This window comes from Pseudophryne corroboree, chromosome 2 (assembly GCF_028390025.1).
Source record: "Pseudophryne corroboree isolate aPseCor3 chromosome 2, aPseCor3.hap2, whole genome shotgun sequence".
NCBI lineage: Eukaryota > Metazoa > Chordata > Amphibia > Anura > Myobatrachidae > Pseudophryne > Pseudophryne corroboree.
In genome coordinates, this window is record NC_086445.1 from 228,862,865 (window position 1) to 228,889,775 (window position 26,911).

The 26,911-nt window shown below is 44.3% G+C and overlaps 1 protein-coding gene across 5 annotated transcripts in view; it reads right to left on the reverse strand.

The window, feature by feature from the left end:
• Window positions 1-26,911, reverse strand: part of LRP1 (LDL receptor related protein 1) — a 486,645-nt gene that overhangs the window by 122,407 nt on the left and 337,327 nt on the right. For all 5 annotated transcript variants that reach the window (XM_063952427.1, XM_063952428.1, XM_063952429.1 and 2 more), the window contains 6 exons: window positions 26,691-26,855; window positions 25,080-25,324; window positions 24,510-24,641; window positions 24,008-24,235; window positions 23,651-23,825; window positions 16,920-17,014 (listed from right to left, as the gene is read on the reverse strand). In XM_063952427.1, coding sequence (XP_063808497.1) covers window positions 16,920-17,014; window positions 23,651-23,825; window positions 24,008-24,235; window positions 24,510-24,641; window positions 25,080-25,324; window positions 26,691-26,855 — 1,040 coding nt within the window. The remainder of the gene's footprint in view (window positions 1-16,919; window positions 17,015-23,650; window positions 23,826-24,007; window positions 24,236-24,509; window positions 24,642-25,079; window positions 25,325-26,690; window positions 26,856-26,911) is intronic.

Consider the following 26,911-nt stretch of genomic DNA (forward strand, 5'->3'; position numbering starts at 1 on the left):
ACCTTGCCCTTATCAGGAGATCGTCCAAGTAAGGGATAATTAAGACGCCTTTTCTTTGAAGAAGAATCATCATTTCGGCCATTACCTTGGTAAAGACCCGGGGTGCCGTGGACAATCCAACGGCAGCGTCTGAAACTGATAGTGACAGTTCCGTACCACGAACCTGAGGTACCCTTGGTGAGAAGGGCAATTTGGGACATGGAGGTAAGCATCCTTGATGTCCAGGGACACCATATAGTCCCCTTCCTGGTTCGCTATCACTGCTCTGAGTGACTCCATCTTGATTTGAACCTTTGTATGTAAGTGTTCAAAGATTTCCCATTTAGAATAGGTCTCACCGAGCCGTCTGGCTTCAGTACCACAATATAGTGTGGAATAATACCCCTTTCCTTGTTGTAGGAGGGGTACTTTGATTATCACCTGCTGGGAATACAGCTTGTGAATTGTTTCCAATACTGCCTCCCTGTCGGAGGAAGACGTTGGTAAAGCAGACATCAGGAGCCTGCGAGGGGGAGACGTCTCGAATTTCCAGTCTGTACCCCTGGGATACTACTTGTAGGATCCAGGGGTCCACTTGCGAGTGAGCCCACTACGCGCTGAAACTCTTGAGACGACCCCCCACCGCACTTGAGTCTGCTTGTACGGCCCCAGCGTCATGCTGAGGACTTGGCAGAAGCTGTGGAGGGCTTCTGTTCCTGGGAATGGGCTGCCTGCTGCAGTCTTCTTCCCTTTCCTCTATCCCTGGGCAGATATGACTGGCCTTTTGCCCGCTTGCCCTTATGAGGACGAAAGGACTGAGGCTGAAAAGACGGTGTCTTTTTCTGCTGAGATGTGATTTGGGGTAAAAAAGGTGGATTTTCCAGCTGTTGCCGAGGCCACCAGGTCCGATGGACCGACCCCAAATAACTCCTCCCCTTTATACGGCAATACTTCCATGTGCCATTTGGAATCTGCATCACCTGACCACTGTCGTGTCCATAAACATCTTCTTGCAGATATGGACATCGCACTTACTCTTGATGCCAGAGTGCAAATATCCCTCTGTGCATCTCGCATATATAGAAATGCATCCTTTAAATGCTCTATAGTCAATAAAATACTGTCCCTGTCAAGGGTATCAATATTTTCAGTCAGGGAATCCGACCAAGCCACCCCAGCGCTGCACATCCAGGCTGAGGCGATCGCTGGTCGCAGTATAACACCAGTATGTGTGTATATACCTTTTTAGGATATTTTCCAGCCTCTCAGCTGGCTCCTTGAGGGCGGCCCTATCTGGAGACGGTACCGCCACTTGTTTTGATAAGCGTGTGAGCGCCTTATCCACCCTAAAGGGTGTTTCCCAACGCGCCCTAACTTCTGGCGGGAAAGGGTATACTGCCAATAATTTTCTATCGGGGGAAACCCACGCATCATCACACACTTCATTTAATTTATCTGATTCAGGAAAAACTACAGGTAGTTTTTTCACACCCCACATAATACCCTTCTTGTGGTACTTGTAGTATCAGAAATATGTAACACCTCCTTCATTGCCCTTAACATGTAACGTGTGGCCCTAAAGGAAAATACGTTTGTTTCTTCACCGTCGACACTGGAGTCAGTGTCCGTGTCTGTGTCGACCGACTGAGGTAAATGAGCGTTTTACAGCTCCTGACGGTGTTTGAGACGCCTGGACAGGTACTAATTTGTTTGCCGGCCATCTCATGTCGTCAACCGACCTTGCAGCGTGTTGACATTATCACGTAATTCCTTAAATAAGCCATCCATTCCGGTGTCGACTCCCTAGAGAGTGACATCACCATTTCAGGCAATTGCTCCGCCTCCTCACCAACATCGTCCTCATACATGTCGACACACACGTACCGACACACAGCACACACACAGGGAATGCTCTGATAGAGGACAGGACCCCACTAGCCCTTTGGGGAGACAGAGGGAGAGTTTGCCAGCACACACCAAAAACGCTATAATTATACAGGGACAACCTTTATATAAGTGTTTTTCCCTTATAGCATTTTAATATATATATATATATACATATCGCCAAATAAGTGCCCCCCCCCTCTCTGTTTTAACCCTGTTTCTGTAGTGCAGTGCAGGGGAGAGCCTGGGAGCCTTCCCACCAGCATTTCTGTGAGGGAAAATGGCGCTGTGTGCTGAGGAGAATAGGCCCCGCCCCCTTTTCGGCGGGCTTCTTCTCCCGTTTTTCTGAGACCTGGCAGGGGTTAAATACATCCATATAGCCCCCAGGGGCTATATGTGATGTATTTTTAGCCAGAATAAGGTACTATCATTGCTGCCCAGGGCGCCCCCCCCCAGCGCCCTGCACCCTCAGTGACCGCTGCTATGAAGTGTGCTGACAACAATGGCGCACAGCTGCAGTGCTGTGCGCTACCTTATGAAGACTGAAGAGTCTTCTGCCGCCGTTTCTGGACCTCTTCACTTTTCAGCATCTGCAAGGGGGTCGGCGGCGCGGCTCCGGGACGAACCCCAGGGTGAGACCTGTGTTCCGACTCCCTCTGGAGCTAATGGTGTCCAGTAGCCTAAGAAGCCAATCCATCCTGCACGCAGGTGAGTTCACTTCTCTCCCCTAAGTCCCTCGTAGCAGTGAGCCTGTTGCCAGCAGGACTCACTGAAAATAAAAAACCTAACAAACTTTTACTCTAAGCAGCTCTTTAGGAGAGCCACCTAGATTGCACCCTTCTCGGCCGGGCACAAAAATCTAACTGAGGCTTGGAGGAGGGTCATAGGGGGAGGAGCCAGTGCACACCACCTGATCCTAAAGCTTTTACTTTTGTGCCCTGTCTCCTGCGGAGCCGCTATTCCCCATGGTCCTGACGGAGTCCCCAGAATCCACTTAGGACGTTAGAGAAAAAGAAAAAAAAGAAAAATGGAACAGGTATGAATTGCCTTACTGTAAAGGAAAATGTAGAGTAGAAACAAAAACTAAAATCAGAAAAGGAAGGCCCTGTGGGGCTGATCAGAGATATATTTAAAACCGATATTGGTCTCAGTTGAGCCTTTATCACGGTCTGCACTGCGCATGTGCGTCGCAAAGAGGATTTATTCACAAAGTGATTGACAGTCAGGGACTGCTTGGGGGGAGGTAACAAGGAGTGGTGACAAAAACGCAGGCGCCTCATGGCCATTTTGAGGGCGTGTGAGGCTGCGACTGTGATCCTGTATGCAACTGCAATGTGTCGCCTTACTTTCTGTGGCCATGCTGCGCGGTCATCGGCTACTCAGATATTTTGATAATAAACTGTTCTGCGACGGATGCTGTGTCTTTGTATGGGATTTGCAAAGCTGCGTTTGCATTGTCTCATTTGCATATTGTCACACAGTCACTGCGTACACAATCGCAGCTGCCAAGGTATTTGTGTACAGATCAATCAGGCCCTGTGCCCACTTCATACTTAGGGCCACACTTGGAGACTGACAAATTACAGGCATCACTTCTACGGAAGATCTAATTAACTGCCTGTGTCCATCATTCGGTGGATGACACATAGCTTGTGTGTAGTCCTCAATAGAACCGAAATGTATATTGCAGCGGTTCGAAGCGATATACTGTATAGTTTTGGTAAGTAGCAAATCAGGTATACTTACCGTTTCGGCAGTGTGATCCGATATCCAGGTGTCCGGCGATCCTGTCTTCAGCTGCGGTCCAGTGTGGGAAAAGTGTGAATGCGAAGGCAGGTTAGGGGAAGCTGCAGAGGCTGCTGGGAAATCAAGGGTCCGGAACCAGAACAGATGCCAGGTAGAAGACAGGGGAGTAAGCAACTTCCCTGTCCGTTTCCTCATGGTGCTCTGACTATGCCATCTTGAGATGGTGAATCTGAACACAGATATGGAAAGCTCTACTTTTCATCCTCTAATGAATAGCACTTCCCACACTAAAGTTCAGTGAAGCGCTTCAGCTGCAGAGCAGGGGGTTGCCGCTGGAGAAGTAATGAAGTAATGAAGTAATGAACTTGTCCACAAAAACCCACTCTATGACTAGCAGTAAGCAGAGAAAAACCCTGCTTACCGCAAAATAATTGTTATGATAGACTTACCGTTGATAACTCTATTTCTCCTAAGTCCACAGGATAACATTGGGACATGAGTTAACGACAGTAGCTTGGCACCGAACGATCAAAGCTTTCAGACTCCCAGAATGCAACGGGCCCGTCCCTATATTCCCGCCTCCTGGCTCAGGCAAATCAGTTGTTTTCCAAAGCTCAAGGCAGCAACATCATAGAGAGCCCTATTCAGGCGAGAAGAACACACCCGCCAACCCTTCCGTACAAGAAGGAAGAGGTGAGTGAAAGAATCCTCAAATCAGGTGCGTCATGGTGGGATCCCTGTGGACTTAGGAGAAATACCGTTATCAACGGTAAGTCTACCATAACGATTATTTCTCCTGCAGGGTCCACAGGTTATCCACAGGATAACATTGGGATGTCCCAAAGAAATTTAGTGGTGGGGATGCTCCTGATTGGACAGGAGAATCCTTCACCCAAATTCAGCGTCCTGAGAGGCAAAGGTATCAAAGGTAATGGAAGACCATGTGGCTGCCTTACATATCTGTTGTGCTGCCCATGACGGACCTACCTTACGAGTAGAGTGAGCAGAGACATTAGCTGGAACAGGGAGATCAGCCTGAGAATATGCTTCTGAAATCGTCATTCGAAGCCACTTCGCCAGTGTCTGCTTGTCAGCAGGCCATCCTCTCTTGTGAAATCCATAGAGAATGAAGAGAGTGTCTCTTTTTCTACTGTTACGATCCACGTAGATCCTTAAAGTATGGACTACGTCCAACGATGCATCTCCTACAGAAAGGTCCGGCCCTTGGAAGGCCGGGGCTACAATTTCTTTGTTAAGGTGGAATTTAGACACCACCTTAGGAAGATAACCAGATTTATCTGGATGAAATATCAGAAAAGGAGGGCGACATAACAATGCTCCTAAGTCTGAAACTCTTCTAGCTGTACCAATAGCCAGTAGAAAGAGAACTTTAGCTGTCAACCATTTAAAATCCACTCGTTTTAGTGGTTCAAATGGGGCAACTTGAAGGGCCTTTAGGACTAAACTTAAGTCCCAAGGCACTGTAGGAGGAACGAAAGGAGATTGAATGTGCAGCATTCCCTGGGAAAAAAGTGCACACATCCTGTAGGTTAGCAATTTTCTTTTGGAACCATACAGTCAATGCGGACAGCTGAACTTTCAAGAAAGCCACCCTTAGAGCTTTGTCAATTCCTAAGTGAAGGAATGCTATGACTCTGGAAACTCTGGAAACTCTGAAAGACCTAGGATCAAATTTCCGGTCACTGCACCACTGAATATAGGCTTGCCATATTCGGTCATAAATGGGAGCTGAGGAAGGTTTCCTTGCTCTGAGCATTGTTTCAATTACCTGTTGTAAGAATCCTCTTGCTTTCAGGATGGAAGTCTCAACAGCCACGCCATCAAAGACAGTCAATCCAGGTGCTTGTGATAGGTGTTCTGAAGGGACGCCATGAGATCTATCTCCGGTAACCCCCACTTGTCTACCAGAATTTGGAAGACCTCGGAGTGTAAAGCCCATTCGTTTGCATGAATGGCGCGTTAAGAAAATACGCTTCCCAGTTTAGGACTCCCGGAATGAACACTGCGGACAAGGCTGGATGATGAAGTTCTGCCCACTTTAACATGTGACTTACCTCTTTCATTGCGTTTTTGCTGCGAGTTCGTTCCTGATGGTTGAGGTACGCTACTGCATTTGCATTGTCCGAGTGGATTTGGACTGGTTTCCCCTGAAGGATGTCCTTGGCCTGAATGAGTGCCATATATATGGCCCGAAGTTCCAATATATTTATTGGCAGGCAACTTTCTTCCTTGGTCCACTGTCCCTGGAAGCAACTCCTTCCTGACACCGCTCCCCAGCCCTGAAGGCTGGCATCCGTTATCAGAATTTCCCAATCGGATATCCAAAAGGGTCTCCCTTTGTCCAGATGGGATGTCTGTAGCCACCAGGCTAATGACCTCCTTACTTCCAGAGGAAGGGCCATAGTCTGAGTTTTTATTGTCTGATGTAACCCATTCTATTTGGAAAGGATCAAACATTGCAGAGGCCTCAAGTGGATCTGAGCATACTCCACCATGTCGAATGTCGACACCATCAACCCTATCACATGCATTGCTGCGTGAATGGATACCTTTTGACTGTGTAGCAGCTCCTGAATCCTTGACTGAATTTTGGATATTTTGTTCAGAGGTAAAATTACTCTCTGCAGACCCGAATCCAACACAACCTCCAAGCGAGTCATCCGTTGTAACGGAACCAGGGACGACTTTGCCCAACTTATGAGCCAACCGTGTCTCTGCAGACAAGCTATTGTCTGTTGTAGATGACAATGAAGCAATTCCTAAGATTGTGCCAGAATTAATAAGTTGCCTAGGTATGGAAAAATCCTTATTCCCTGCTGACAGAGGTAAGATGCCATTACCACCATCATTTTGTTGAAGACTCTGAGAGCTGTGGCCAGTACAAATGGTAGGACCTGAAACTGAAAATGTTGCTGGAGGATAGCAAACCTGAGAGAGCGCTGACGGGACATGAAGGTAAGCATCCCGGATATCCAGGGATACCATCAAATCCTCCGGCTCCATGGCCAAAATAATGGAACGTAACGTCTCCATATGAAACTGAGGCACCCAAATGTACTTGTTCAGCACTTTCAGATTGTGTATGGGCAGGAACGACCCATTTGGCTTCTAGACTAGAAACAAGTTGGATAAAAACCTTGTCCTTGTTGAGCAGGAGGAACTGGAATGATCACTCCTAACTGAAGCAACTTCTGAACTGCCTCTTGCAAAGCCCTGGCCTTCATTTCCACTGAAGGCGGGCTGGTACAAAAAAACCTTTGAGGAAGGTGTTTCTTGAAAGCAAACGCATAACCATGAGATACCGCTTCTTGTACCCAGGCATCTGTGGTGGACTGCTGCCAGATCTGTACAAAATGAAGAAGTTGACCTCCCACCCTGGTGTCCCCGAGGTGGAGGCCCGCACCATCAGGTTGATGGCTCATCTTCTGATTTGGAAGCCGGCCCTCTGGTAGCCCAATGCTTTTTAGTCTTACCAGACTCATGATCTAAGGGCAGGCATTCTATTTATGTGGAAGTGAAACCTTTAATGAGTGGGGGAGATGTACTGAGCCTTAAACTAGGTACACACTAGGTGATGACGTCTGATCCAGTGGATCAGATACACAGAGCACATCGTCTAGTGCAGGCATGTCAAACTCGTGGCCCTCCAGCTATTGTGAAACTACAAGTCCCAGCATGCTTTGCCAGCATACCTTCCACTGATCAGCTGGTAAAGCATGCTGGGACTTGTAGTTTCACAACAGCCTTCTGCTTTTCCTCGAGTCCGAAAGGGCAGGAAATCTAGGCTTGGATTTATGTGTGGAAGGAAACTTCACTTTCTTGGAATCTGCTTCTGACTCCTAAATACTGTTTAGGTCTTTACCAAAAAGAATATCTCCAGTAAAAGACAAAGACTACAGAACTTTTTTAGCTTTCCATGTACGTAGCCAAACCGCTCCGCGAGCTGCTACTGCTGAGGCTGATGCCTGAGAGGCAATTGTACCCATATCCAAGGCTGCTTCTTCCATAAAAATAGCCTGTTTGATATATGCAATATGAGATTTTTGCTCTCTAGATGCCATTGAAAGATCATCCTCCAATGCATCATCAGACTGCCACTGCTTTTGCCATCCAGGCTGAAGCCAAGGCTGGTCTTATGGTTGCCCCTGACAAAAAGAAAATGGTTTTTAGAAAACCATTTATTTTCCTATCCGTGACATCATTTAATGATGTTGAAGGCAGAGGTAATGTAGATTTTCGCACCAATCGAATGACATGCATATCTACTTTGGGAGCCATCTCCCTTTTTAAACAGTCCCCAGAGGATAATGGGAATTCCATTTCTTTGGAATTCTAAATTTCTTACTGGGTGTAACACAAGCCTCTTGCATAATTTTCGTCAGCTGTTCTGACCGAGGAAACTCAGTCCTAACTGTTTTGGGACGTTTAAACACAGGTGCCTTAGATTTTAACAAAGGCTCTGCTGCCTCCTCTAAGGATAGAATGGCTTTCATAGCACTAATTAGCTCAGGTATGTCTACTGAGCTGAGGCCTTCATCCTCGTCTCTGTATGCAGACCCGGAGTGCGATGAGTTCTCATCCTCCGACGAGTCCTCATCTGAAACATGTGTAGATGGTAGATGTTTCATGTCTATATGATTTACTTACCACCTACCTTTCTGACTGTTTTTGTTGAGAGGATGCTGTTTCCTGTACTGAATGTGATAAACCCCAGACGGAATGTTGCATGTAAGGGTTAATAGGGTATAGGAGCTGGCATTATCCGCTCACCTATACAGGATAATGTCTGTGCAAAAGTAGCCCATGGTGGTTCAACTTGATCCTGTGCCTGCCTTGGATTATTCAAGAGGCTTTGGTGAAAGCTAAAACAATTTGCACATAATCCATTTTGAACCAGATCATGTGAGGTTAACCCAGCTTTGCAAGACAAACATGAAATAAGTGTAGGTGCTGCTGTGGAGAGTGTATCCTCCTCACCCTTGCCTCTCTTAGACATGATAAATAATCACACACCTGTACAGTGTTTACTACACAATTTGGGACTGAAATCACTTTAAAATTTGTTAAATTGACATATAATCCGATCTCTCCCTGCCTCACCAGCATTGAGGATCGGGATACACAGAAACTGTTATTATGATTGCTGACTTTACAGGTTATACATAGTATAATAAGCAATGTGAGCACATATTCAACTACAGAAACATTTCAAGTATGTAGGAGAAACATATTACTGCATTACCTTATATAGAAGTTTAAACTTATTCAGTCGCACAGCGAAAGAAACAGCAGCAATAGTTTACAGACAGACTCCTATGCATCAGAAAAAGAAAAAAAATATACAGACAGCGCAAGTAGAATTCTTATTAAAATACCTTTCTATTTTTACTTTTATTTTTACCCTTATATTCTGTAAAAAACTCCTTTCTTACCGCTAACACTACTTTCACATAAAACAATTAGTTTTTAAAAAAGACATGGCATAGTAATATTAATTCATAACCTAGCACAATTCAATGCTCTGCTCTGTGCAATAATTTTATGCACACTCTCAAATAAGCAACTAGATACAATTAGCTCAGACTGTTTCCTTTTAGTCTTGCAAGACTGACTTAGGAAGCCGCCAATTGTTACAGGCGGAGAAACGCGTCTTATTGACTCCTATCCACCTGCAAACTAACATACTTTAGAATGCTGGGGAAAATTCTAAAGACATCCGGATAAGGCTCGTTAAAAGGGATTCAAGTACCAGAGCCGGGAGTGGAAAAGAAATTGAACCCAGGAGGAAGTGTGGTAACAATTTGCATATAGCATGGCCATGTCTTAATTAACAGCTGAGTTGTTTGAATATTCAATGCCGTTTTTGAGCGAAGCTATACATATCTGCATGTTTATTAATAAATAACCAACTGACTGCCGCTGTGTACTTAATCAGTGACACTTTCAAAACGGAAAGGAGAAATTATTGAGACTGTGTATTTGTCTTTTTCCTTTTGGAAGCGCAGTCCTCTGTGTTCCATAGCAATGTGGACTTGGAAATAACATTTCACAGCTTGAATAAGAGACTTTGTAACAACTATTGCTCTTCAGCTTGGGAATGAATCAATAAAGTTTCCAACTTAAAGTATCAATATAGAGGCTGAAGGTCTTGCAAGACTAAAAGGAAACAGTCTGAGCTAATTGTATGTAGTTGCTTATTTGAGAGTGTGCATAAAATTATTGCACAGAGCAGAGCATTGAATTGTGCTAGGTTATGAATTAATATTACTATGCCATGTCTTTTTAAAAAACTAATTGTTTTATGTGAAAGTAGTGTTAGCGGTAAGAAAGGAGTTTTTTACAGAATATAAGGGTAAAAATAAAAGTAAAAATAAAAATAAGAATTTACTTACCGATAGTTCTATTTCTCATAGTCCGTAGTGGATGCTGGGGACTCCGAAAGGACCATGGGGAATAGCGGCTCCGCAGGAGACTGGGCACAAAGTAAAAGCTTTAGGACTAGCTGGTGTGCACTGGCTCCTCCCCCTATGACCCTCCTCCAAGCCTCAGTTAGGATACTGTGCCCGGACGAGTGTACACAATAAGGAAGGATTTTGAATCCCGGGTAAGACTCATACCAGCCACACCAATCACACCGTACAACTTGTGATCTGAACCCAGTTAACAGCATGATAACAGAAGGAGCCTCTGAAAAGATGGCTCACAACAACAATAACCCGATTTTTGTAACAATAACTATGTACAAGTAATGCAGACAATCCGCACTTGGGATGGGCGCCCAGCATCCACTACGGACTATGAGAAATAGAATTATCGGTAAGTAAATTCTTTTTTTCTCTAACGTCCTAGTGGATGCTGGGGACTCCGAAAGGACCATGGGGATTATACCAAAGCTCCCAAACGGGCGGGAGAGTGCGGATGACTCTGCAGCACCGAATGAGAGAACTCCAGGTCCTCCTCAGCCAGGGTATCAAATTTGTAGAATTTAGCAAACGTGTTTGCCCCTGACCAAGTAGCTGCTCGGCAAAGTTGTAAAGCCGAGACCCCTCGGGCAGCCGCCCAAGATGAGCCCACTTTCCGTGTGGAATGGGCTTTTACAGATTTTGGCTGTGGCAGGCCTGCCACAGAATGTGCAAGCTGAATTGTACTACAAATCCAACGAGCAATCGTCTGCTTAGAAGCAGGAGCACCCAGCTTGCTGGGTGCATACAGGATAAACAGCGAATCAGATTTTCTGACTCCAGCCGTCCTGGAAACATATATTTTCAGGGCCCTGACTACGTCCAGCAACTTGGAATCCTCCAAGTCCCTAGTAGCCCCAGGCACCACAATAGGCTGGTTTAAGTGAAATGCTGAAACCACCTTAGGAAGAAATGGAGGACGAGTCCTCAATTCTGCCCTGTCCGTATGAAAAATTAGGTAAGGGCTTTTATAGGATAAAGCCGCCAATTCTGAGACACGCCTGGCTGAAGCCAGGGCTAACAGCATTACCACTTTCCATGTGAGATATTTTAAGTCCACAGTGGTGAGTGGTTCAAACCAATGTGATTTTAGGAATCCCAAAACTACATTGAGATCCCAAGGTGCCACTGGAGGCACAAAAGGAGGCTGTATATGCAGTACTCCCTTGACAAACGTCTGAACTTCAGGAACAGAAGCCAGTTCTTTTTGGAAGAATATTGACAGGGCCGAAATTTGAACCTTAATGGACCATAATTTGAGGCCCATAGACAGTCCTGTTTGCAGGAAATGCAGGAAACGACCCAGTTGAAATTCCTCTGTAGGGGCCTTCCTGGCCTCGCACCACGCAACATATTTACGCCAAGAACGGGGATAATGTTGTATGGTTACAGCCTTCCTGGCTTTGATCAGGGTAGGGATGACTTCATCCGGAATGCCTTTTTCCTTCAGGATCCGGCGTTCAACCGCCATGCCGTCAAACGCAGCCGCGGTAAGTCTTGGAACAGACATGGTCCCTGCTGGAGCAGGTCCTTTCTTAGAGGTAGAGGCCACGGGTCTTCCGTGAGCATCTCTTGAATTTCCGGGTACCAAGTCCTTCTTGGCCAATCCGGAGCCACGAGTATAGTCTTTACTCCTCTCCTTCTTATGATTCTCAGTACTTTTGGTATGAGAGGAAGAGGAGGGAACACATACACTGACTGGTACATCCACGGTGTTACCAGAGCGTCCACAGCTATTGCCTGAGGGTCCCTTGACCTGGCGCAATATCTGTCCAGTTTTTTGTTGAGGCGGGACGCCATCATGTCCACCTTTGGTTTTTCCCAACGGTTCACAATCATGTGGAAGACTTCTGGGTGAAGTCCCCACTCCCCCGGGTGAAGATCGTGTCTGCTGAGGAAGTCTGCTTCCCAGTTGTCCACTCCCGGAATGAACACTGCTGACAGTGCTATCAAATGATTCTCCGCCCAGCGAAGAATCCTTGCCACTTCCATCATTGCCCTCCTGCTTCTTGTGCCGCCCTGTCTGTTTACGTGGGCGACTGCCGTGATGTTGTCCGACTGGATCAACACCGGCTGACCCTGAAGCAGAGGTCTTGCCTGACTTAGGGCATTGTAAATGGCCCTTAGTTCCAGGATATTTATGTGAAGTGACGTTTCCATGCTTGACCACAAGCCCTGGAAATTTCTTCCCTGTGTGACTGCTCCCCAGCCTCTCAGGCTGGCATCCGTGGTCACCAGGACCCAATCCTGAATGCCGAATCTGCGGCCCTCTAGGAGATGAGCACTCTGTAACCACCACAGGAGAGACACCCTTGTCCTTGGAGACAGGGTTATCCGCTGATGCATTTGAAGATGCGATCCGGACCATTTGTCCAGCAGATCCCACTGAAAAGTTCTTGCGTGGAATCTGCCGAATGGAATCGCTTCGTAAGAAGCCACCATCTTTCCCAGGACCCTTGTGCATTGATGTACTGACACTTGGCCTGGTCTTAGGAGGTTCCTGACTAGGTCGGATAACTCCTGGGCTTTCTCCTCCGGGAGAAACACCTTTTTCTGTACTGTGTCCAGAATCATCCCTAGGAACAGCAGACGTGTCGTCGGAATCAGCTGCGATTTTGGAATATTTAGAATCCATCCGTGCTGTCGTAGTACTACTTGAAATAGTGCTACTCCGACCTCTAACTGTTCTCTGGACCTTGCCCTTATCAGGAGATCGTCCAAGTAAGGGATAATTAAGACGCCTTTTCTTCGAAGAAGAATCATCATTTCGGCCATTACCTTGGTAAAGACCCGGGGTGCCGTGGACAATCCAAACGGCAGCGTCTGAAACTGATAGTGACAGTTCTGTACCACAAACCTGAGGTACCCTTGGTGAGAAGGGCAAATTGTGTCCAGAGACACCATATAGTCCCCTTCTTCCAGGTTCGCTATCACTGCTCTGAGTGACTCCATCTTGAACTTGAACCTTTTTATGTAAGTGTTCAAGGATTTCAGATTTAAAATGGGTCTCACCGAGCCGTCCGGCTTCGGTACCACAAACAGCGTGGAATAATACCCCTTTCCCTGTTGTAGGAGGGGTACCTTGATTATCACCTGCTGGGAATACAGCTTGTGAATGGCTTCCAATACCGCCTCCCTGTCGGGGGGAGACGTTGGTAAAGCAGACTTCAGGAACCGGCGAGGGGGAGACGTCTCGAATTCCAATTTGTACCCCTGAGATACTACCTGCAGGATCCAGGGGTCCACTTGCGAGTGTGCCCACTGCGCGCTGAAATTCTTGAGACGGGCCCCCACCTTGCCTGAGTCCGCTTGTAAGGCCCCAGCGTCATGCTGAGGACTTGGCAGAAGCGGGGGAGGGCTTCTGTTCGTGGGAAGAGGCTGTTTGCTGCAGTCTTTTTCCCCTTCCTCTGCCCCGGGGCAGATATGAGTGGCCTTTTGCCCGCTTGCCCTTATGGGGACGAAAGGACTGAGCCTGAAAAGACGGTATCTTTTTCTGCTGCGAGGTGACTTGGGGTAAAAAGGTGGATTTTCCACCAGGTCCGATAGACCGACCCCAAATAACTCCTCCCCTTTATACGGCAATACTTCCATATGCCGCTTGGAATCCGCATCCCCTGACCACTGTCGCGTCCATAATCCTCTTCTGGCAGAAATGGACATCGCACTTACTCTTGATGCCAGAGTGCAAATATCCCTCTGTGCATCTCGCATATATAGAAATGCATCCTTTAAATGCTCTATAGTCAATAATATATTGTCCCTGTCCAGAGTATCAATATTTTCAGTCAGGGAATCCGACCAAGCCACCCCAGCACTGCACATCCAGGCTGAGGCGATTGCTGGTCGCAGTATAATACCAGTATGTGTGTATATACTTTTAAGGATATTTTCCAGCTTCCTATCAGCTGGTTCCTTGAGGGCGGCCGTATCAGGGGACGGTAACGCCACTTGTTTTGATAAGCGTGTGAGCGCCTTATCTACGCTAGGGGGTGTTTCCCAACGCGCCCTAACCTCTGGCGGGAAAGGGTATAATGCCAATAATTTTTTAGAAATTAGCTGTTTTTTATCGGGGGAAACCCACGCTTCATCACACACCTCATTTAATTCATCTGATTCAGGAAAAACTACGGGTAGTTTTTTCACACCCCACATAATACCCTTTTTTGTGGTACTTGTAGTATCAGAAATGTTCAAAACCTCCTTCATTGCCGTGATCATGTAACGTGTGGCCCTACTGGAAAATACGTTTGTTTCCTCACCGTCGACACTGGAGTCAGTGTCTGTATCGACCTGAGGTAACGGGCGTTTTATAGCCCCTGACGGTGTTTGAGACGCCTGTACAGGTATCATTTGCCGGCTGTCTCATGTCGTCAACAGTCTTTTGTAAAGTGCCGACACTATCACGTAATTCTTTCCATAAGACCATCCAGTCAGATGTCGACTCCCTAGGGGGTGACATCACTAACACAGGCAATTGCTCCGCCTCCACACCATTTTCCTCCTCATACATGTCGACACAGCGTACCGACACACAGCACACACACAGGGAATGCTCTGATAGAGGACAGGACCCCACTAGCCCTTTGGGGAGACAGAGGGAGAGTTTGCCAGCACACACCAGAGCGCTATATATATACAGGGATAACCTTATATAAGTGTTTTTCCCTAATATAGCTGCTGTATATATTAATATGCCAATTTAGTGCCCCCCCTCTCTTGTTTTACCCTGTTTCTGTTGTGCAGGACTGCAGGGGAGAGTCAGGGAGCCTTCCTCCAACGGAGCTGTGAGGAAAAAAATGGCGCTTGTGTGCTGAGGAGATAGGCTCCGCCCCTTTTTTGGCGGCCTTTCTCCCGCTTTTTTGTGGAAAACTGGCAGGGGTTAAATACATCCATATAGCCCAGGAGCTATATGTGATGTATTTTTAGCCATTTAAGGTATTTTCATTGCGTCCCAGGGCGCCCCCCCCAGCGCCCTGCACCCTCAGTGACCGGAGTGTGAAGTGTGCTGAGAGCAATGGCGCACAGCTGCGGTGCTGTGCGCTACCTTATTGAAGACAGGACGTCTTCTGCCGCCGATTTTCTGGACCTCTTCACTCTTCTGGCTCTGTAAGGGGGCCGGCGGCGCGGCTCCGGGACCCATCCATGGCTGGGCCTGTGATCGTCCCTCTGGAGCTAATGTCCAGTAGCCTAAGAAGCCCAATCCACTCTGCACGCAGGTGAGTTCGCTTCTTCTCCCCTTAGTCCCTCGATGCAGTGAGCCTGTTGCCAGCAGGTCTCACTGAAAATAAAAAAAACCTATTTAAACTTTTACTCTAAGCAGCTCAGGAGAGACACCTAGATTGCACCCTTCTCGTTCGGGCACAAAATCTTAACTGAGGCTTGGAGGAGGGTCATAGGGGGAGGAGCCAGTGCACAACAGCTAGTCCTAAAGCTTTTACTTTGTGCCCAGTCTCCTGCGGAGCCGCTATTCCCCATGGTCCTTTCGGAGTCCCCAGCATTCACTAGGACGTTAGAGAAAAGGTATTTTAATAAGAAATCTACTTGCGCTGTCTGTATATATATATATATTTTTTTTTTTATTTTTTTTTGCATTGAGGTAAGGGGGTAGAGAATTCCCCCTTTACAGTGAGCTGCATGTAGATTTTTTAAATATTCTGCTATAGGACATATACACAAATCAAATTAAGAATTAGCGCCAGGGGATCACTTTATTGTGCTTGTGTGTTGTTGCTTCCTATGCATCAGGCACTTATCCAACTATTCGTACTCAAAAGGTAGATAGAGACTTAGTGCTGTATAACCCGGCTCAGGAGAGTGGGATACAGGGAGACATCACCCCGCTTCCAGTATCGATCAATACATTAGCGAACGCTGAGTGGATCCAGACGCTACTAGTGAACACAACCGCCCCGTGAACCTACAGTGAGCACCGATGCACCAGTCATACAGCTGGCTATGCTGTGACTGGGTCCACTTAGATACACAGCGTCTCAGACGGAAGCGGGAACTCAGTTCATGGCGGGAAACTTGAAGAAAACTGGTCAAGAACCGGGGGGAGGGGCGACCAAGGGAGCGTCTTACTCCCCACTGCTGACATCAACCCTAGGGATTGCGGCCTCATACTACCCCTGGAGCCTATGATCCCTGAGGCCTAGCGATAGTGCACCCGAGGTGGCAGCCATGTCAGCGACTGTTCGGTAGTCTCCATCCCGAAACAGTGCGGCTGTGTCTCGCGTTTCCCCTGCTAAGTGGAACTGATGCCTTACCTTCTCCCGATGCTATGGCCACAGCCTGGTAACATCTGCTGGACTTGCTAGAACATCCTACAGAGACACCCGCCGAAACAGCACTGTAAGCCTCGTTGCAACCTGGCGGGGAGTTGCTGGAGCGACTCTAAGGTACGTGTAAGACGCTTTTTAGAAAGATTGTTAAAAAAAAAAAAAAAACTAGTAAAACTATAAAATTAAAATAAAAAAAGCTTATGGCTGCTAAAAACCAGCAGCCCATTGACCATGGTCCGGCTCCTGCCGCACCAAACATAAAACTGATTTGCCTGAGCCAGGAGGCGGGGATATAGGGATGGGTCTGTTGTATTTTGGGAGGCCGAAAGCTTTGATCGTTTGGTGCCAGTCCGCTGTCGCTACCTCATATCCCAATGTTATCCTGTGGATAACCTGCATGAGAAACAAAGCTTTTCTCTGCTCTATGAATAGACCGCATAAAGCTAAGAACATTTGTCTGAGTGGTAAGGAAACATTCGCTGATCCATATGCACATCTGAGGTGACCAGTGGATGTTAAAAGTGCTAGATGTGTGTAGTTTGCTTACCAACCGGTCCTTTATGACCGGTAAAGAGGACTTGCCGTTCTGTGCCATCCATATTAGCCATGCTGATATTGTCACCATCGGTCCAGTAGAGTTTCCTGAAAGAAACATATTGAATACGAAGTTCAGTTTGGCAAACACGTGCCCACCCCAGAACAAGATAAGAAAAAAAATGTGCAATGGAACAGAAGTTTACAGTATTTATGCAGGATCCATGTGAGGTTCCGGTCATTATTACATACATTTACATTAGACAGTGTGATCAGTTAGAGCATCATCACTGCAGCATGTCCAGCCAGGAAACATGACGCTAGTGATTGGGAGAAAGCCATCAGGACATTCAGAAATGTTATCATTGCAGAAAAAAAAAAAGTAATCAAATTCATGGCAGGTGCAGATAATAATTACATATTATTATTATTTACAATTTTGTGACTGCTGTGAGGGGTAATTATGTAGGAGCAATTAAACGTGACAGTATTGCAAATACAAAACTGCTCATGTCATTTATTTTTTCTGTGATATTTGTCAGCAATGTAATCTCTTGCTTCATTTTTTTTGATGACACTGCTAATGTGGTGACAGCAATCAGACAGATGTTATTTAATCACTTGTGTGCTCTTCCTCGTTTCATTTCACCATTCTACGGGATACTCACCCCCAGCTACATCACCCATGTTTTTCAGCCCCGCATCATTTTCAATCCAGTAAGGACTCATTGGATCAGAGAACTCCTAGCAATATCTATATGTTTGATATATAAAAGCTATCCCAACACAGAGACTGTCATCTCGCGGACATTACCAATATTGATGAAAGTTAAATATGTCAATTCATAAGGAATCAGTGACCCATTACACACACAAATAGATCCCATTTGTATAGGGACAGGTCTTGACAACAATTTGTCTATGCTGAAAATCATGCAATTTAGTGACTAGATCCTAGTGAATGCAAAGACTGCATTTTCATATACAGGTTGAGTATCCCATATCCAAATATTCCGAAATACGGAATTTTTTGAGTGAGACTGAGATAGTGAAATCTTTGTTTTCTGATGGATAGGTGTACACAAACTTTGTTTAATACACAAAGTTATAAAAAATATTGTATTAAATGACTTTCAGGCTGTGTGTATAAGGTGTATATGAAACATAAATGAATTGTGTGTAATTGTGTGTATGTGCACAAAGTTTGTTTTATGCACAAAGTTATTAAAATTATTGGATAAAATGACCTTCAGGCTGTGTGTATAAGGTGTATATGAAACATAAATGCATTCTGTGATTAGAATTGGGTCCCATTGTCATGATATATCATTATGGAATGCAATTATTCCAAAATACGGAAAAATCAGATATCCAAAAAACTTCTGGTCCCAAGCATTTTGGATAAGGGATACTCAACCTGTATTTGAAGGCTGTCTTAGCGACATTGCTAATTCCTAGTGAATGGATACCCTGCCACCTGGTGGATATTGGTTCAGCCTACAAAATACTGGTCCTGCCAATGTGTGTAAGGGTGGCTGAGTTGCTTTAGGAGGCTGGTGTCTGTCGTTGCAAATGTCTGATTTTACACAGCAGTCCATGTTGATTGATAGAAGAGTCTCTGGCGTATGTGGAAAGTGAAAGGTAACATATACAGTGTACACTGTAAACAATAATCAAATAATTAAAGTTTAAACATTTAGTGGCTAATGCACCCATGTGTGGTGAGATGAGAACTATTTCTGTACAGATCTCTCGGAAACCTTGATGAAATAATTTTTTATTCAAAAATCATTTATTTTGTACAAAAAATTAGCTGGTACACCAAACACCATATTCCTCCTCTCAATTCCCTGCAAACTGTTGAGAGCAATTTTTATGTAACTTCTTAAAGTTCAGAGAGGCACTGGTCTTATCCATTCCTGAAGGCTGGCATCTTTCATTTTAGGATGCCCTTGAATAGAACTGTGCAAATTACACATCTTCTAAACCATCTCTCATATGCAGAAATGCATGGATATTCCTCTAACAGCCAACAGACACTTCACTAGTTCTTGTAAATAGATCATCTTTCAACCTGGATGAAACAGCCACTGCTGTCAAGTGGGGAATAGCAGACCCAGAAGACCAGGCGCTGGTAAGGACCAGGTTGGATTTATGATAATGTATTATTCAACTATTGTACTCTTTTGGAAATGTGCACAAAGAAGTCTGAAATTTTGTGTTCATCAAGAGATTGTCAACATAGACTCTAGACAGTAGATAAGCAGCACTGACTGCCACAATCTGTGCGCATACCAGTGGAGCAGAAGCCAGACCAAAGAGAAGAGCCTGAATTTTGCTGCTCTCTACATGGAGTGGAGAACTACCTTATCAATCCCTGTCATCTGCCTTTACAGTCAATGTGAAAGCATTAAAACAGACAGCCCCACTATTGTGTCACATATAATGACAGGAAATAATTCTTTTTGCCATTGCCTCATTAATAATCTAATCCAACTCAAGGCCAAATAAGACATCGCCTGAAAAAGGTAGAGACTCCAGATTAATCTTGGACACTGAGGACTCTGAGTTGAGACCACGAAAGCAGAAATTCTGACTTTAATTTGACCACCATCAAGAGCTGCAGATGTTCAGATGCCTCCCAGATGTTCTCCCAAAGTTGCTAATTCAGACCTAGACCTCCCTGACTGCAAACCTTGTAAGAGTTGCTTTGACTATATTTTCATTGACTTACTGTATTGACAGAAGCAGAGGCTAAAATGGGTCTCGGTGAGGCACAAGCCACTACATAAATAGACTTGCTGTAAAAGTAGCCTAGAATAATCTATGCATTCCACACTTTATAGCTATGGCATTAGGAATTGGAATAGTGTTGGCTTTAAACAATTGCTGTAACGGGGCACAATTTGAGGTGTATCCGAGTTATCTGTATCCTCTTACGGTAATGAATAGAAAGTTAGCAAATCTACATGTAATAGCATATTGCCAGTTTCAACTGACTCCTTGCTGCCCAGGATGTGTAGTGCCTGCCAAACCACCAGCACTGCTAAATCAGCCACCACATGCAGTCCTGCAAAATCCTTGTCCAAACACTAGGAATCCTCAATGTCTCAGACTTTCCCCAGAACCTGTGATCTACCACTTCCCAAGCGGTGCATAAGCTGTCCATACCTGAATGTCTACAAGAGTAAAATGTCACACATTACAAAGTAGAAAAAGTACAGACAGAGTCCATCAATAAAATATGCAGAGTACACCGCACACAATCACCTATGCACTCCTACCCCAGCTCAAGTCACTTCCTGAAGTTGGGGACACAGAAGAGAATAGTGGCTGTTGGCCAGTGTCTATGTAGACTAAATTTCTACTGCATAGCAAAATCAGTCACAAGGTGCGCCACTGGCCAACCCCATGAGCCTGTACATCAAAAGTCACCACTGCGTAGGATGTACCCTGTGTCAACGCAGCCATCAGGCAGGAGTTAATGCCCTGCCTGATGGCACAGTGACAGCACAGAACCCCTAATCACTGCCCCATGAGTTCTTTCACAGAAGGAAGCATGTGGTGGAAGGATAAAGCTTCAGGACCAGAGGATCTTTTGCCCGCTTTGGTTCTCAGGAAGTCAATTAGAGTTGGAGATTTAAAAAAAAAAAAAAAAAAGTACATTAGGTATGCACAGCAACTTGATGAGAACGCATGGAAAAAAAAAAAAGAAAAAACCCTGCGAGATGGAAATATGAAAAATAGAGGACCTGAAGACTTTTTAAATATTTAAAGTTCCAACATCCTACAGAAGACAATCTATTTTTTTATGGGATTGCTGCTTTAAAAATGCAAAAATGTAAGTTTTTGCTGCTTTGTTTTTTTACTTCTGTAAACTCGCACATCATCCAAGACAGCAGTCTCACCTTGAGATAGTGTTCTGTACTTAGTTATTCTCACGCCTTCTAAGCTCTATCCAATTGTAAATGAGAAAAAAAACTTTCATAGTATACCATATTTCTATTTGAAAGTAGAGTGTTCATGAAATAATGGACACTAACTCAGAGCATTATAGAAAATGAGCTAGCAGTCTGATTTCAGTGAAACTAGCATTATATATTTATATAAATAAAAGTATGCAGAAGTTCATTTGTTACAATGCTGTGAATAGTGTCAGTTATTGTATGAACACCCTATAGTTTAAGACAAGCACTAATTTGACAAGCTGTTCCTAAGATCTGGTGTCGGCATTCTGACGGGTGTCGGGATTCCGGCCCCGGTTTTCCGACTGCCGGGATCTCGACAGCTGGTATCTTAACTGCATCCCGTTCCAAGTGATATGCTCAGTGTTTACGGAGGAAGTCGCAGTCAGCACATAAAGTAGCAAAGAGTATTCTACATTTTAATCAATGCAAAAAATATATATCTGTTTCGAGGACACTCACATGCTATTTGTCATAGGAGTAAACTTTGTTTTAAAGGATTATGGGGGTATGCAATTAGGCCTCTGGTTTTTTTGCCTAGGCAAAAAAACAGGACTTTTCGCTATTTTTAGGTTGAATAGGGATTTGCCTATTCAATAGCAGGGCTGTTTTTTCCCCTAGGCGAAAAATTCAGCAGGAACGAAAAACATGTGTATTGGCAAATCCACATGTTATCTCACCTGCGCTGGCAAAAACACCACTTTTCACCAATGCCTTTTCACTAAAAGGTGAAAACGCATTGGTGACAATTTCCCGAAAAACAGGTGAAAACAGCCTTAATTGAATAGGAAGGTGGGCGAAATCAGTAGCTCCGAGATTACTGGAGCTAATTGCATACCCCCCTATGGCTACTTGCGGTACCCCCAAATAATGTCATGAACCTAAAGAGCTCGTTACCATGCCATTCATCCATGTGTATAACATAAGGAAAGCCTAATCGTCCTTGAAATGTGGAACAAGTATTTTCTGTTTTGAGTATGATCAGCAAAGGCACCTTCGTGCCATGCTGCATATAGATACACGGAAAACTACTAAAAAGCAGTTAATATTTTATCACCCATTTAAAAACATAATAGTCTTGGTTATCAGTAAGGGAGGCCATAATCATTCACACAAACCTCTCTTTGTTTATTGATAAAGAAAGACAAAGTTTCCATGCAACATAACACGTCTGCATGTTCTGAGTCATCTAATAATGACAGCAGCTGTTATTCATTAATATCAGATTTCTATACTTTAGCTGTTGTAATATATACAGTGTCCTGCGTGATGGCTAACTCTATTTCAATGCATTTCGGCAGGATAAGAATAAACTATAAACCTCTAACCATAATAGTTTTATTAAAAGGTAGCCAGTGAATTCCTGGATCAGTCCTGGGGTCTGCGTGACACTGTCACCATGTCTGATCCACCATTTCCTCACTTTAATTTCCCGTAATGAACCCAGCTCTCCCACACAGATGGCTCTGCTTATTTCCACATTACTGGAAACTGCTACAATCCACCCCCACATACAGACCAGCCAGGAATAGAGGAGCAGCCAGATTGGAACAGGAAGTAGTCATATTCTCCTATGTACCACTTACACACCTATCCATAGATGCCAAGCCCTCCATATACAGAATGTTCAAGTACAACTCCACTGGGTAATTCCCTCTGTTTATAAACAGGATCAGCGGACTACCAAGAACTTTCTTAAGAAAAGAACAATTTTCAATGCCCAAGCTACAGAAAATGAAATCTGCTGTATATTCTCCGCTGAGTCCTGCAGCCATCATCCAAAGTTACAGACCAATGTGTAGGAACAGGTGTAACCTTTCACAACACAAACCATGCAAATACCATACAACAAAAAGGTACCTACTCAAGGTGCCCAAACCATGTCTAACAGGTTTGAAATTATAGCATATTAAAACAGTCAGAAAAACCTAGAACCGCTAATGGGTTTGACAGTGTTTCAAGCAGGCTCATACACCTTTAACAGTCATTGTACAACTCAAAAAAAAAAAAAAAAAAAAGGAAAAAATCTCAAAATGCCTTCTATTATAAATATAATTTTAAAGAAAAATTGTATTTTCAAAAAAAATCTTGCTGTGCTTCCATTCTCACCCTGATGGCTGGGACTGGGTGACATGATAAGAGCAGGCTGCCGGCAGATAGCAGTGCTCCCAGGATGCCGATACAAAGAACAAAAGAAAAAGAAAAAAAATCAAAAAATTCTAAAGAAGCATAAGTAGCTATAAAATGGGTGTCCAGCTCCAGACAGCACTACACAAAACATAACGTAATGCCAGCCAATGGGGTAAAGAGGTACATTTAAAGTGTTCTCTGTATGTAACCCAGTGTTTCCCAGTGGATAACATGAGAAAAAATAATCTTAATATGTGACCCACCATTCGAATCATGTTCGGGGCCTTCATAATGGTGAAATAAGATTAAATTTGAATGTGCTTTTTCAAAGATCTATAATATCTATACAAACTCCCAACATACTAAATCTGTAAGGAGGGAACCAGAAGACTGTGTGTTTTTTGAATAGACACCCGTGGAAGAGCCACTTATTGTTCTGATGTAGATAAAAATAAATACTTATACCTAATGATAATTGGATTATCTTTTATAGTAGATCCATGAGCAGAGACGAGTGCAGAATTGATAAATATTCTGTACAGTAAGACTGCTAAAGGTTACTTGAGTAGAGAACAGAAACTTCTGCCCTAAGATATATAAGTGTTCAATATATCATCTGTCAACTAAATAAATTGTGTTAAACACACACCCTTCAAGTGGATTCACCACTAGGCAGTGGGGTTTATCCAATCCTTGGATGACTGCATTCTTAAATGACCCATCTAAGCGAGCCACGTTTATTTGCTTCTTGTTGGCATCGTAACTTGTCCAAAACAGGTTCCGAGACACCCAATCAACAGCCAGCCCTTGGGCATTAGGTAAATCTGCAAGGGTAACAGAAAAAAAAACTATTTAAATAAAATGAAGAATTAAAAATACACAACAGAAAGAAGTAAAATCGGTTTGAATAAATGCATACTACACAACAGCTGCACATTGCTACTTAAGCTTCAGCATGGAAACCACACAGACACACAAAGACAACATCAATTGTATAACTTAATACCAGCAGATACGACCGTCTCTACGCCTGTGCCATTGATAAACGCTCTCTTGATGGTCTGTGTGCGGACATCTGACCAGTAGATACGCTGTTCTAGGGCATCGTAATCCACTACAGTAACATTGTCAATATCCGGGACAGTGAAAGAGATGATGTAGTTGTAATATGGGTTGTCAATGTCCACTCCGCGAATTTCCATCTGGCGAGCATACAAGAGGAATCTCCTGGATTCTGTAAGTGGCCACAGACATGGAGTGATTACATGTGTAGACAGAAGTTGTGTTTTGTAGCACAGACAACTTTATATAGAATACAGGACAAACCCTTAGTATGTTCTACACTTGTATTATTCCAATCTACACAAAAACGACATTGTAAGCTACACATGTGATAATTTAAGGTTTTCTTCATGCTATGAAGTTAATAAATGAGAACATTAATGAGAGAGAAGAGTGAAAATGGCAAGAATGGTTTGTTATGGAAAGGAGGAGTTTTGTATACTTACCAAGACATGTCTTTTTGTCTGGGGACAGCCTCATGAGGTGTGGGCAAGCGCAGGAGAAGGACTGGTTGTAAGTAATAAGGCACAAGTGACTGCAGGGCCCTTTCCCATCATTTGCCGCACATGGATTTGGAGCTATAAGTAAACATAGAAACATAGAATGTGACAGCAGATAAGAACCACTTGCCCCATCTAGTCTGACCCTTTTTTACCATATTTTAACCTCAAACCTTATTTGATCCTTATTTCTTTGTAAAGATATCCTTATGTCTAAATGTTATGTTTAAATTGCTCTATTGTCTTAGCCTCTAGCACCTCTGAAGGGAGGCTATTCCACCAGAGGTTTGTTTTAATGGGTGGTCCCATTAAAACAAACTTACAAGCACTAATCAGTACATTTCCAGGATTACACATGTTTGAGCAGCAAAATAAAAAAATAAAGTTTTTAAATTGTTGTGTAGGTCATTTTTGTTCTAACGTGTAGTAGTATGCAGTTACTAACAGTTTTCACATAACACTATGTGGGGAAGGGTAAACAGTGTATTGTATCACCTTCACCCTGTATGCTTGTACCTTGGGGTTGGCGGGAGGGATGGTACACCTGAAGGTCAAAAGGCTGAGTGTTGGTGCGCTGTACAATGGTTACATTGTGACCAGTCCATTTATTTGCCTTTGCTAATGTGTTCGTCCTCCAGTCTGTCCAGTACACCTCTCCGCCATACAGTGTGACTGCAAAAGGGTGAGATAAGTACTCATGGCCTTTAAGTACTTCAATGTGTCCAGAGCCATCATACTTTGCAGAATAAATTGCATCTGACCTGAGGAGCAAACACAACATCAAAGTAACATAATACAATCGTATGAACAGGAACATAGGCAGAAGCAAGGCACGGTCATGCTGTAGTTCTCTTTTCTTTTGGCGCGGTAATCTTATCCAAGAAATAACAACTAAAAAAAACACATTACAAAAAGATATATATATTGTTAAAACTATGGATATAGTTATGTATGTATTAGCATTATTATATAATATGTATATTCAAATACACACATATATATATACAAATTTTAAGTATATAGTTCTTTTGTCCAATAGGACTTACCCACTCATTGTGATAGCGCTGCTGAGAAACCAGATTGTGTAGCAGTAAAAGTACTCTCATCTATGTGGTGATGTGCTAACATGCGGGTGTAGTATGGTATGCCGGCGGCAGGGCTCCCGGCGACCAGCATACCGGCGCCGGGAGCCCGACCGCCGGCATACCGACAGCATGGCGAGCACAAAGGAGCCCCTTGCGGGCTCGCTGCGCTCGCCACGCTGCGGGCATGGTTTTATTCACCCTCCAGGGGGGTTGTGGACCCCCACGAGGGAGAATATCTGTCGGTATGCCGGGTGTCGGGATTCCGGCGCCGGTATACTGTGCGCCGGGATCCCGACATTCGGCATACTGAAGACCACCCCTAGCATGCCTATATGGAGCTCCTGACCCTTTAGCTGAAGCAGGCCATCTCAGACTGCGGTAGCAAGGTACATGGCCTCCTGTTATACAGCTCAGGATCCCCATGTACTTGGTTACAATGAGCAATACACTGCTGAACAAGTACCATTTTATATAAAACATACATAACAGACATTGAGGGGGGGGGGGAGTCAACTGTGCCTTTTCCGCATAAAAAAGCAGCAGGCTTTTACCGCGATTTTGGCTGATGGTCATTATCTTGCAGCTCAATCGTAGCCTGTTGTTTCACATGAAAATAACATGGATCCGGGATAAGTTCCTGGATCCATGTGTTTTTTTTTGTATTGCAAAAAATGGGCACGTTAAAGTGCCGGCTTTCAGGGCTAATTAGATAGAAATTTACCATGACTAATTGGATTCATCCCTAAGAGGAAAATTAAATGATTATCTCTCTACTGGAGAATGGAGGAAAGAAAAAAAATAGATACACCCCTGTTAAGATCCAGCACCTCATGATAAAATTGGGAATATCTAAAAATATGGCTACATTAAACCAGACACTGACCTCCAACTATACAGTATAGGACAGATCAAAGAAGTGTATAGTAAAACTTTGTACAGCTAATTGTACATACAGTATATTGTAAGTACACTGTAGCAATTTCTGTTCTGGAGTTTCCAAACTCCCCTTAAGTGTGCAAGTGAAATTCTGGTTATGTTATACCTGGCGTCTATCCACAGAATACGTTCCTCCAGATAGTCAACAGTGAGACCGTTTGGCCACCCTCCTGATCCAGTCTCTTTATGAATGATCCTGCGCCCCTCTCCACTCATAGAGGCGGCTTCAATGCGTGGCATACTGGAATCCCAGTCGGTCCAGAAGAGGATTCTTTAAATAAGCAAGATTATATTTTACCCCATTACGAATAAATACAGACGTATAGA